The sequence below is a fragment of the Zalophus californianus genome, chromosome 10 (assembly GCF_009762305.2).
Source record: "Zalophus californianus isolate mZalCal1 chromosome 10, mZalCal1.pri.v2, whole genome shotgun sequence".
Classification (NCBI taxonomy): Eukaryota; Metazoa; Chordata; class Mammalia; order Carnivora; family Otariidae; genus Zalophus; species Zalophus californianus.
Window position 1 is genome coordinate 70,152,200 of NC_045604.1, and position 12,957 is coordinate 70,165,156.

The following is a 12,957-nucleotide window of genomic DNA, read 5'->3' on the forward strand; positions in this document are numbered from 1 at the left end:
GCCCTGGCCTCACAGCCACCCACAAGGCCCATGTGCCACTAACCGCGGGGACCCGAGGGGCTGGGGCTCTGGACTCAGCCTCGCATTTCCCACAGGAGGCTTCGAGCAGCCACTTCCCCACCAGGGTTTCCTAAATGCCAGAGCGCAGCAGAAGTGGCCAGATGGCTCTGCGCTCGCGACTGGCCTGGGAGCCTCTGCGGCCACTGATCTCCCACAGCCATATCGCCTTGGCTCAGACAGCCCTGCGAACTCCTGCCCCAAAGGTGTCTCCTGAGTTAGGTCTCCCTGCTGCGTCTGCCACCACATCTGTCCCCTTACAGCCAGAGGTCAGCGCTTCCGCTGGCTTCACAGAGGCTGATCTGGTGCTAATTTATGCTAACTGCCCCGGATGCAGTGCATCAGAGCACAGGGGTGTCTGCCACCCAGAAGGGAGTGAGGTAGTGACGGTTTCTCGGTCCTAACAACTGGAGAAACAATAGATTTTAGCAAGAGAGGGAGAAGGCAGGTTTCTTAGAGGAGGATCTTGAGGTCACACGAACCCTAGAGGGGTGGCATGCTCTCGCTGACCACAAACCTCACTCCAGAACTCACAGGTGGTCCTTTCCTTGTCGCAGCCGCTCGGAGCTGACTGCTTAGACGCGCTACTGCACTGGCAAGCGGGAAGAGAGAACAGATCCTGAGATCACTGAATTGCTTGCTTCTGGCTTCAGACAAAAGCACAAACCCGAGCTGGAAGACCACACGTGGGCACGGCTGACCAGGAAGGCGCCGGCTGCTCGGGATGCTGAGGGTGGCCCTGCTGCGGGGCGGCTGCATTCAGCCGGCTAATAAGTTGGTGAGGGACACGGGCCCACGAGAAATGAATAGCTTCACTGGCAATTTCAAATTGAGCTTGCATTCTCACTACATTTTCAGGTAACCAGGAATCAGGGAAAATTTTGTATTTACCCTCCTCTTAATAAACTGCGATGTTCTTCCTTTCGTTGAGTTGATGCAACCTCCGACATGGGGCCCCTCTTGCCTGAAGACCCCATCAGCACTCCGGGAAGACCATCGAGGAGAGCCTGTGTGCCTTCTCAGGGAAGGCGTTGTGCTGGCTGACCGAGGAGTCTTCCCTCTGCTCTGGTGCCGAGGGGCTGCCGGCTGCAGGGAAGATTTTCTCATCCTGCTGGTTTTCACCCCTTTGACATATACAGGAGGGTGTGGGATGGTCTCTAAAATTCCTGGATCTGTGGCATGTACCTTTCATTTTTTAGAAAGTTCTTGGCTTTTATTCCTTTAAACGTTCTTCTGCATGTCGTCTGTCTCTCCTCCAGTCTCCAATGCTCCCCTCTTTCCTTCCCCGACTCCATGTCACGGTGGGCACCTCCAGGCTGAGTCTGCTTGCCCGGCTGCAGGCCCAGCAAGGATGCCCTGTTCGCAGTGCCTCCTTCTGGCCCGTCTTTCTAGCTCCTCTGTGGGCTGGGACCCCTGACAGACCCCTTCCTGTATTTCAGAGCCCTTACCTGATGGTTCCAACATCGGGGTCACCCCCGTTGACTGCTGCACCTCTTGACAATCCACTGTCAGCAGGTACATTTTTTTTCTTGGGTGTAGGTCTAGAAATTTTTATGTCAAACATTGTGTACAAAAACAGTAGCTCATGAAGAGACATAACCACCCAGAAATGAGCAATTGCAGTGAGGCTGCAGTCGGGTGGGATGGGGTGCTGGGGATGGGGCCATCGAGGTCAAAACAGGTTGTGCTTGGGTTTGTGGCTGCCATCAGTGCCCTCTGTGACCGTGACCACAGGCTGCTGCTGCCTCCAGCACAGGGCCTGGGAGCAGACTCTCTTACCGTCGCACCCCTGCCTGCCTGCCTGCCCGCCCGCCTGCCCTCCTGCCTGTGGGCCGCCGTGTCAGCACAGGGTGGGCGAAGGCGCTCTCAGCCCCTAGCCCAGCTTCACCCGCAGCCTTGGGGTGGCCCTTCCTAGCACTCCTGCCAACCCCCTCCACCCCACTCGGCAACACACCAAGCTGTGTGGACACACGATCGGGGGCCCCTGTCTGGGACACAGCCTCTGCTTCTTCCCGAGTGGCTCCTGGCTTCTTCTCCTTGTACGAGCGGGGAGCGGGGTCTGTGGGCAGTCACTCCCCTCCTGCCCGTGCCCCCAGGGAGACCCTTCTGGCCTCCTGCCCTGCCGTAGGCCTTCTCACACAGGGAGACCAGCAGACCAGAGGCGGAGCTGCCGCATCTGGGACAGTTGTTGGGGGGCCTCTCCTTACCCTCTTGCCCCCAGGGCTTGGCCCAAGGTGAAAGGTGAAACCAGTCATAGCCCCACCCTCCTGAGCCAGTGCTGGTGTCCACAGACTCGCCGGTGGTCCTGACATCACCCTGCCCCTGCTCTCAGATGGGAGAGCAACCCCACATGATGGGATCTCTTCTCAGTGTCAGCCTTGCTGATGGCCAGGATGTGGCCGCTGGGCCTGTGTCCCCCGTGCACGTGACAGGACGAGTTACCGGTTATCTGGGTGAGCTGCTCGTTACCACCTCCTGTGCCAGGGGCCAGGCGGTGCTGCTCAGGCCATCCTCGCCTGTCCCCCTTCTCCGTCCTGCTGCTTTACCCCCAGGGGTCGGTGCTCCTATCCCCACTGGGAACTGACGGTCCCCTCTAATTCCTCCACTCTCTCCCGTCATGGGCTCTCAGCTTGGAGTGTCTTCCTGACACAAGCCTCTGGACACGTCCCAGTGGTGCTGGGTCCTCAGCTCCGTCTGCTGGCAGACACTCTTCTAGTGATTGCTCGAGGGACTACAGTGCACGTCCTCAGCCTTCCATAACTCTCCTTCAAGTTGTGCAGCCTCGCGGGAAGCCTGGGTGGCCTCGGTTTCAGCTCAGGCCCCAATCTCAGGGTTGTGGGATCAAGCCCTGTGTCGGGCTCTGCACTCAGTCCCAAGTCTGCTAAGTATCTCTCTCCCTCTGCCCCTCCCTGCCTGCACGCGCAATCTCTCAAATAATAAATAAATCTTAAAAAAAAAAAAAGGCAGGGGGAACCTGGGTGGTGCAGTCGGTTGGCCATCCGACTCTTGATCTTGGCTCAAGTTGTGATCTCAGGGTCCTGGGGTTGAGTCCTGTATCAGGCTCCATGCTAGAGGGGAGTCTGCTTCAGGATTCCCTCTCTCCCACTGCCCCTCCCCGCCCTGCACTCGTGCACACACACTCTCTCTCTCTCATATAAATAATATATTTTTTAGAAAGTTGTGCAGCTTCACCTAAGGCATGGAAACCCGCAACCATGTGGGCCCACCTGCTGCGCTCCCTCAGCCTGTCAGGTGTGTCTGCTCTGGGAGCACCATGAATCTCAGAGGGCAAACAACCTATTTTGCTTTAAATGATCAGGTGTGCTGTCAAGAAAGTAAAGAGGAGCAATGGAGGCTTCCACGCTGACCCGCAGATTCCCGCTCTCCGAGCTCGGCACTCCTGCTGGATGCCCGGCTTTCCCTCCCATCCCTCCCATCCTTCCCGCGTGGCCTGGAGCCCGGTGCTGGTGCCCCAAGTGCGCCTCTGGACACTGAGTTCTCTCACTCCCCTAGATCTGAAGCCTCCATCCCCACACAGGGTCCAGGTTCCCATGTCAGCACCGAGGCACACGGGCCCACTGCTCCTGAGCACTCAGGGCCATGTCCCTGTTCGCTCCTACTGCTTTCAAAATGCTCCCTTTCCCCTGGGTTTTCAGCAGCATGTGGACGACCTGGGAGGCACAGCCTCTTCCTGTTCATGCTGTGCGAGGTTCACTGGGCTATCTGGGTCTGATATCTGTGTCTTGTACCACATCTGGAAACTTCAGCCACCTGTCCCCTCTCTCCAGGGCTCCATACACATGCCACCAACCTCTGAGCTCTCCCCACAGGCGCCTGAACTCTGCGTGGCCTGGGTGGCCTCTAAGACCCCCTCCATCACCCACTGTCACCCCCACCCTGCCAGCCAGCCCATCCAGGGAGTCTTTCATTTCAAATACTGTATTTCCCACTTGGTTCTTTTCTCATCTCATCAGTTTCTCTCCTGAGAGCTCTTGTCTTCATTCATTAGGGCCTCATGCCCAGTCACACAAGCTGTGCTAGACCCTGGGGACTCCTCGTGTGGTCGGGGAGTCTGCCTGGGTACCAGGGGTGTTGGGTTGTGGGGCATGTGGGTTGTCATGACACCGGGAGCGAGCAGATGTCTCTGGTATCAGCACGTAAGGTGGTTTGACCCAAAGGGAAGCTGTGCCGTGCCCAGCCGTGTCCACTTGGGGGCTGTCCTCTGCTCACCCCCACCACAGCCTCATGCCTACTGCCCACTCGTTTCTGAACAAACCCTACTCCACATGCTCATTCTGGGTGCACCATTCCCCACAGAGCACGGGCTGGGGGAAGCTGAAGTCCTCCCCTTACCAAACCAACCAGGAACCTGACTGCTTCTGGGCTGTCCACCAGTGTTAGCCCCGGGTGAGCCCCTCCACAGCATGTGGAACTTGGCACGGCCTAGAGTGGGGAGGGGTTGGCCTGCAGGATGGCCTGCCCTTCACCCAAGGCACAGAACTGGTCCATGACAACACTCTGTGGTCACTGCTGTGGGACTATTCATTACAGCTGTGTGGAGACTACCATCCACACAAACACACCTGAACATCACCAGTCCCTTTGTCTGCACTGGTCCACCACTCTGGGCAAGGAAGCCACTGTGGGCCACAATTCCAGGTTAAATAACAGACATCACACCACACGGTCACACCTGCTAAGCTGATGACAGCAGCTCAGGCAAGGAGAAAAGCAGAAAAAGCGCATGAATACATACCCCACATACAATGCTAAACTCCCACGGAGTATGTTTCTGATTTTCACTTACCAAATGAATACCTAAAAAACAAAAGGAGAAAAATGTATTAAAATTTTGCCTTGCTGGGGTGCCTGGGTGGCTCAGTCAGTGAAGCGTCTGCCTTCGGTCATGATCTCAGGGTTCTGGGATCGAGCCCCACGTTGGGCTCCCTGCTCAGTGGTGAGTCTGCTTCTCCCTCTGCCTCTGCCCCTCCCCCGATCGTGCTTGTTGTCTCTCTCTCTCTAATAAATAAATAAAATCTTAAAAAAATTTTTTTCCTCTTGCTTTGTCAAAAAATTTACAAGATTAAAGTATCATGCTACCCAACTAGGTAAAGCCCAACTCAGTGACTCCAGGACACTGTGGGTCAGGTCACAGACCCCATGGACGTTAAATACGGTGGGAGAAGGCGAGGCGGGGGAGACCTGCCCTCAGGTGCTCTGTGCGGGGCCCAGCCACTGCCCAGGCCCCATCCTACACAGGGGTCTAAGGCCATGCCCACAACAGGCCAATCAAGAAATCTTTTAGAAAAAAGCAAACATAACAGTGGATATTTGGTGGTAAATCATTTCTGCAAGTAATCGAACACCATGAAAATGTCCTACCTTAGAATTTGAAAGTTTCAAGGATGCCCAGTACCCCGAGCACAGATTATCACAAAGGGGACCCTAAATGGAAGGCGTTTGGTCTGCACAGCAGGGGCAGGAAGGGCTGCCTTCACTGTGGAGTGCGATGGGAGCAAGGGGTCCTCAGCAGCACACAGGTACCTGGTGCGCACCCACAGAACCGAAACGGCCCCACTCTGCTCCCTGAACCTCGTGGAACCACAGCAGGAGTTATTTCTATGCATCAACTCCACCGTCAGTTGATACTCAGTGGACACAACATCTGGGCTCTGGGCAAGGTCCAAGGCAGAGCTCTGGGTGGCAGGACTGCGGGCCGGGGCCGGGCGGTGGCGCGGGGCCTCACGGAGCACTGTTGAGTTTAAGACCAAATGAGGTTTTCACAGTCAGAGGGAGCAGCCATGCAGCTCGCACCCTGTGGCACTGACCCTGACCCCTGCGCCCCCCATGGCCCTCTGGCATCTGCTCTTGACGCTCTTTGAAGTGCAGGCTCTGTCCTCTCTCTCAGAGGGATGTAGCAAAGGCTGCTTCCTTCACAGGAAGGGACCCCCTGAGCCTCCCCGACCTCGGTCCAAGTTTCTGGAGATAATCCTTTCTTCTTTTGGGGGGCCAGGAAGGTGGGGAAGAGAAAAGACGGTCACACAGCCGTCCTAGCTAGCAACAAAGGAGCCCTTTAGGAGCACTGCCAAAGTAAAGCTCAGATAAAAGGATCAGAAAGCCAACGTTTTGGAAAACTGATGCTAAGTGGGGCAGTTGGAGCAAAGTCACAGTTAGAGGTTCCAGTATTCGACCAGGTTCCCCCGTCAGAGATGGACAGAGCTGGTGCACAAGACTCTTCTGTAAACTCACTCAAACTTCCTGCGGCCATGGCTACTGAACTCTGCCTCTCTCTTCCAAAGTCACGGGTACCCAGGGCAGTTAGGCCCTAGAGCAAGAGGACAGATGCCCGAAGCCCCACAGTGACACGATCAGTGACTGAATGGATAAACACACAGGGCCAGGAGACCCGACTCCCCTGCAGAAGAGTCCCAGTTCCCAGCGCCCCACCCCGACATGTGGCAGCCGGGACCTCAGCCAGGAGAAGGGCAGCTGCAGCACAGATGAGTCACGTCGACGGCACCAACCCCGACGTGCCGTACCACATGGAGGAGGGCGCGTGGTCTCCATGGCCTTCTCCCCAAACCCACAGCCCAGTCCAGTCATGAGAAGAGCATCAACCAAGGCCCAGTGGAGGGACGTTCCACAGCATCCCTGACCAGTCCTCAAAGCCGGGGAGCCAGAGACACTGTCCCAGCCCAGAGGAGCCTCAGGGGACGTGATGCCCAAATGTCCTGTGGCTCCTGGAGGGATCCAGGGACAGAAGAGGTCAGTGTTAACTCTTTAAACCTGACAAGGAGGAGGCTGACAATACACAAAGCTGGGTGGGGGTACACAGGAATTATCTGCACTGTCTCTGCAATAATTCTGTAAGCCTACAACTATTCCAAAAATGAACTGTATTCAATTAAAAGGAAAAGGGGAAGTGGCTACACAGCAACAGAATCTATGCCTGTGGAGAGAAGTGCCTCCAACCCTGCTGGGTCCTCACCAGCAGTGTTTGGTGCCTGTGCAGGCCGGGCCACCGGAGGGACTTGCTAGCCCCAGCAGGACCGCACAGCTTCCTTCCACTGAACGAAATCTCTGGGCTCTGGGCAACGTGCACAGCAGACAAACTCAAGTTCTCAGCAAGAACAGCACGTGCGCACAGTGCGCTCAGATGTGCCTACCACGGCCCACTGCGTCTGAGGACCAGGACACATCAGCTGGGCAGTGGGGGGCTGCCTGCCAGCCGTTTGCCCCGGCCGCCTCATCCAGGGCCCCTTCTTGCTCCATGCAGTCCCAAGGCGCCTCCTCCCCGTCTCCACCTGACAGATGATGCTGCGCCCCTTCCAATAAGGCTTCTCTTGTTAAGCAAGTGGAACCACTGGTGGTCATCTCTCTGCCCCTCACTGCACGGCCTCAGGGATGGGACACCCTTGTGCCGCTCCTGTCCCCCCATAGCACCAGGAAATGAAAACCTGTTCTAACCATACTTGACAGCTGATGATGCAAAGGGGGCAACTGTGAAGTGGGAACCCCCAAGGTATTCAGCAGCCCCGCACAGGCTTGCCGTGCATTGGCGCCCTGACTGCTGGCTTGCAGCGGCCTCCAGGAAGAAGCCCTGCAGGGACGTGGAGCGTCCGGTGCCAAGCCTCGTTCATATTTCCTGTCCACTCAGCTTTCGTGCATGAGCAAGGCCTGCCTGGCATCTGCTGTGTCCCTCCCTCTACTCAGCCAAGGCAGAGCAAAGCCCGAGCCTAAGACGATGCCACAAAGGAAATGACCCTGCTCCTGCCTCACCCTCCTGCGCAGCAGCACAGCCCCAAGGTGGTCCTGGGACTTGCGCCCCTGCCCCTAGCTACTTCCTGCAGCCCCCGGGACGCTGTCCCGGGGGCTGCTCTCCTGGGGTGTGGGGTTCCTGTTCCCTAACAGGGGCCACAAGTCCCAGCCTCCAGGGCCTGAGAGACCAATATCGTGCCTGCCCTGGTCCTCAACACAAGGCTGATGAGGAGGGCGGCAGCCAGAGTACATGGAGAAATCATGATTCATCACCTTAGATTTGCCCAGCATATGAAAACAATATGTCTTAATTGCCCGTAACTGGAACGGCAGAAACCCAAAATGAAGTTGGCACGTGCCCTTGACAAAACACAATGCCGTGTGGGAAGCAGAGCTGAAAGCTGTCATGAACATGGGGCCACACCGGGTGCTGACAGCAGAGGAAGGTTCTGGAAACACTTTGTGGGTAAAATCAGGAGGATGTGAAGTCTGGTGAAACATGGGAGAAGTGGGGAGAGTCGGCGTCCCAGGTTCCCCTGGGTCCCACTGATGACCGTGGAACTGTGGCACAGGGGTTTGTGGGGCAAAAGGGGGTGGCCTCGGGGTGGCTGAGCATGCAGCGTGGCAGCTCTCCCTCACAGCCCACGGCTGCCCCACGCCCAGCCACAGGCCACACTGCTGCCGGCCCTGCAGCTCTGGGACAGGGCCCACCGGGGTGCAGCTGCCTGGGGCACGGCCCCCCAGCTCGCCCCCGGCCTGCTGTGCCTCCTGCAGCCACAACAAGGACTTCATAAAATCAGCACACACACCCCCCTCCCCGATTCCGAGGGCTTGCATCATCACTCTACAGAGCGCTCACGGCCTGGAGGGGAGCCACTTTCCCATGGCCACCATGAAGTGGATTCATGAGCTCCCGCCTGACATGCAGTGTCAGGAATGAGTCAGGAGAGCAGGCAAAGGGGGTCATGGTTCCAGAAGGTGCAGGGTGCGGTGTAAGGCTACCTGGCTCTGCCCCACGACATCTGCCTTGGAGACTCACGGTGCCACTGAGTGTGAGGTTCACCTGCCTCCCTTGGCAGCAACGCAGGCTTTCCACGTGCCCTGGAGCATGCATGTGAGATGCCGGGACTGGGGTAGGGGCACCAGTCTGAGCCTGGAGGAAGATGAGAGGATGCCCACCAGAGGGACAGGGCAGACAGAGGGCCTAGTGAAGCAACAGCCACCATGCACACATGGCAAAGACGGGCAGATACAGGGCCGGCAGCACGGGACCCCAAAGCAAGGCTGCAGTGCCTCGGAGAAGCGCCATGTGTGCCTGCCCGGTGCCTCCTTGCCCCATGGGGGCTTCCTGTCCCCGCCACGGGATGCCAGCTGGACAACACCTGAAAGACATTTCTGTCAACAGTGTCCATTATCTGAGCATCTCACCCCAAACAAATATTTTCTCTCAACTTTAAATAAATGGGACATGCAAGGAACAGTCTGTGTCTAACTCTCATTTTGGGGTGCCAGGAAAAAGAAAGCCTGTTGTCCATGTGAGGGGTCCTCACTTGGTAAGTTTTCAATGTCACTCTGACGCCAAAACTCTCATCCGTCAGGGAAACCTGCATCAAGGGCGGGGCTGGAAAGACCGTAGAGGCAGAGGGCACCGGAGCTCCCCCCACCCCCCACAGCCCCACATCTGCGCCAAACCAGCAGCGAGTGGCCCGACTATGAATGCAGACATCTGCCTCATGAGCGCGGTAAAGAAACCGCTGGTCTCCAATGACAGATTTTGTTTTCTTTTTCATTTTTCACCTAAACCATCTCATGCATCATTTCTGAGAAGATGTACTTTTATTTTATTTTGCTTTAGTGAACTTAAATTAATTTGAATCACATTTTTCTTTTTTACGTATCCAAGGGAAGGGGAGCAGAATATCTCTTCCAGTGAAAACAATATAAGACTATTTTTGGCCATCTGTACCCAAACTCGTTTTCAGAAATTTAAACATGGGGTTAATCTTTCTTGACCATACTCTACACATGACTAGGAAATACTTTTTACAGTAAACTTAAAATCAGAATGATTTCTCTGGTTGCTAGACACGGGAAGGCGTGACCCAAGACACATGCCACACATGAAGCGTGCCACCCCGCCTGTCCATGGAGTCGGGTGTGCTCGCTGTGTGTGCCTAGAACTCTTCCTCCTCTGGCATAGATTAAAATCACACACCTCAAAAAGCAGTAGCCTCTTAAGACATCACAGAAAAACCCAGCCAGAGTCCTTCTGTGTTGGTACACACCTACTGACTGAGAGACTGGAGGCAGAAGGGACTGCACCTCGGGCGTCTGACCCCTGGGAATCCCACAAGGGAAGGAGCATATGGGGGTGAAGGAGGCATCACACCTCACAGCTGCTTTGCAGCTGCTTGACGAACAGAAGGCACACGGGACAGTCACCCAGACCCCACCCAAGGCACCCCAGCCCCTATTTCCACCCCCATGGTCAACAGTAACAGGACAGAAGGGCCCTGGGAGTGGACGGAGCAGAGGGGTTTTCAGGGTGACGGAGATGCCCAGACTTCCTTGCCGCGGACTGGATCTGCAGGATAGGCCTCCTGCACGCATGCCGAGTGTCCTCCACAACTGTTCTATCCAGTGCAACACTGACCGGCACTTCCCACAGCCAGGAAGAGGACCAGGCAAGAGTCCAGCCCAGACTCCTCTCCAAGTGGCGCACACCTGCACACAGGGACCAGGGTGCAACTGCACTCGGGGGAGCTGAGGGGGGCTTCAGACAGCCTCCAGCCCATGGCCACAGCCCTGAGGGACCATTCAAAATAGACCTGCAAGATGGGACTGAAGGTCAGCTCCATGTACTCAGGCGGGGACGGTCTGGGTTACAGCCCCCATTCTGGGGAGACTGCGTGAGCCTCTCCATCCCGGACCAGCGCTGGAAGGACTATCAGGACACCAGACTTACATTTTTTGCCCAGAGGACAGACGGCCTGTTGGTCAGTGCTTAACCTTCTCCATGTCTGCGCAGATGCAGACGCCCACATCTACTTCCTACACGTCTGCACAGACACCAATCCCCTGTCCCAGAGCTTCTCTCAAAACTTTGCCTTTTCTTACAGAGTCCCCCGTGCTTCCTCTGGAGCCCAGAACTGGAAAGAAAAGTGGCATCCCTCTGCTCAAACACACCACAGCAGCCCGTGGCCATTGGACTTTTATCGGGCCCCCCTGGACAGCGGGCTGCCCTGGCACACGCCCCTCGGTTACCGCAGGACTTCTCCAGCCTCCCCGGCTCTGTGGAGCTCTACCACCACCTCTGGATACTTGTCACAGGAGCTCACCCGCCCCCGGAACAGGGCCAGCCTGACCTGTGACTCCTGGCACTAGCTGGACTCCCAGAACAAGGGAGGAGCTGGAGCAGGGAGTAGCAGAAGAAAGAAGCCTCCAAATCAAGCCCGCCCCCCACCACAGCACTCCCAGAAGCCCACAGAGGGACTCCACGTCCACCTCACAGGTTCCCGGCCCTAGGAGGCTGACTACATGCTCTCTCGGGGGTGGCCATGCCACACCCTACAGAATCGTTACTCTTCCCAAAGGACAAAGTCCCTTGGATTTTGGTCGACTGGCAACTAGCAGACTCTACTACAGCCTAATTGAAATGGCGATGTTCTTCTGAACTAATGTTAAGAGGCAAGCTTGCTCCATCTCCCCAGCTGCCCGGAGGCTATGGCTTGTTCTGAGGCCTGTGACGTTCCCAGGCCATGGAATCACAGCACACCTGGACTCCAGGACTTCACTTCTTCCTGCTTACCAGATCTGTCCCACGTTGACCAGGGACATGTAGAGAACCCAGAGAGTGGCCATGAGCACCATATTGGCACAGCCGGTGACCAGGACGAAAGAGGAGACACCCAACCCGAGAAGTGCGAGGGCATCCAGGTTGGAGTCCATGTGTGACCAGTCCAGCAGCCAGAGCACGGTGGGTGCATAGCTCACGGCATCCCAGCCGACCGGGCCCCGGAAATACTGCTGTACGCTCTTTAGGTACGTGCGGCAGGGCAGCAGGCCCCGATCTCCAATCAGCTGCTTGTTCTGATGGAAAGCCACCAGGAATGCCACAACTGGAAGAAAAAGACCAAAGGACCATGAGCAGGAGCACAGCCATCTGTGGACATCTGCAGGAGGGGGCTTGGCTGGGCGAGAAGATGAGGGGGCGTCTGACCCATGGTTTGGAATCAAAGCAGGGACACAAGAGGTCCAAATTCCAAAATCTCGGGGGAAATACTGGAAGACCCAAGCTGGAGAAGCTAGGCTGTGTGTGCACACGTATACAAACCTACATGGGTGTGTCTACTTACATGTGTTGTGTATGTGTACATGAGACAGATGCTGGTGTCACATGTATGTGCGGTTACAGGTGAACGGCCAGGTAAGGACCCCTGACTGCACTCAGCCTTTGTCATGATAACACATGTCTGGATGGCTCGTGGGGCTGGTCCATGGTGTCCCTCCCAGATGGGGCTGCAGCTCACGTGCAAGTCATGACCACCCGCTCTCAAACCACTGGTTTCCTTCAAGTTCCCCCCGCCACCGGAAGAGCACGCTAGCATTCTCTAGACTCGAGAGTTTGCACAGAAGTGTCTGCACGGGGATGCTACAGGAGAGGAGAGAGGGCACAACATTCCCATCTGCAAACGTGAAGAGCAGGGAAACTCAAGGCCCACCAAGGGGAAAGAGCCAGGCAAGAGGCCGTCTCGGGACCCAGGGATGCCCGCCGGACGCCCCGCGGGAGCACACGCACTGACGGACCCAGCTGCACACCTGCAGTCAGCTGCATCACGGGGCAGGGATGGGGCGGAGGTAGAGGAGGGAGCATGGCGGTGGTTCAGTTTCTAGTTCCACATACACTGGTTTAGGCTCCTGGTGTAATGTTCACTGTTGGAAATGTGTGTGACTCCTCATCTAAAGCAAAACAGGCCAGAATCAGCTAAAGTATATGAAGGAAAGTATAGGAGAAAGCAGCACCGAGGCCAGATGGAGATGTTGGAACACACTCTTAGAAGGACCGGATGCCACACAGGAAGTGGGATATTATTACACGGAGGGAGGCACACATTAATTTAAAATGTTTATTGCAAGTCCTAT

At 56.3% G+C, this 12,957-nt stretch overlaps 1 protein-coding gene across 2 annotated transcripts in view; it reads right to left on the minus strand.

Annotated features, from left to right (window-relative positions):
* LMF1 (lipase maturation factor 1) overlaps positions 1 to 12,957 on the minus strand; it is a 96,381-nt gene that overhangs the window by 71,844 nt on the left and 11,580 nt on the right. Inside the window, exons 2-3 of one of the 2 annotated variants that reach the window (XM_027612903.2) lie at positions 11,624 to 11,933; positions 4,865 to 4,875 (exon numbers count right to left, since the gene is read on the minus strand). In XM_027612903.2, the coding sequence (XP_027468704.2) occupies positions 4,865 to 4,875; positions 11,624 to 11,933 (321 nt within the window). The remainder of the gene's footprint in view (positions 1 to 4,864; positions 4,876 to 11,623; positions 11,934 to 12,957) is intronic. The other variant, XM_027612904.2, reaches the window with a different exon arrangement.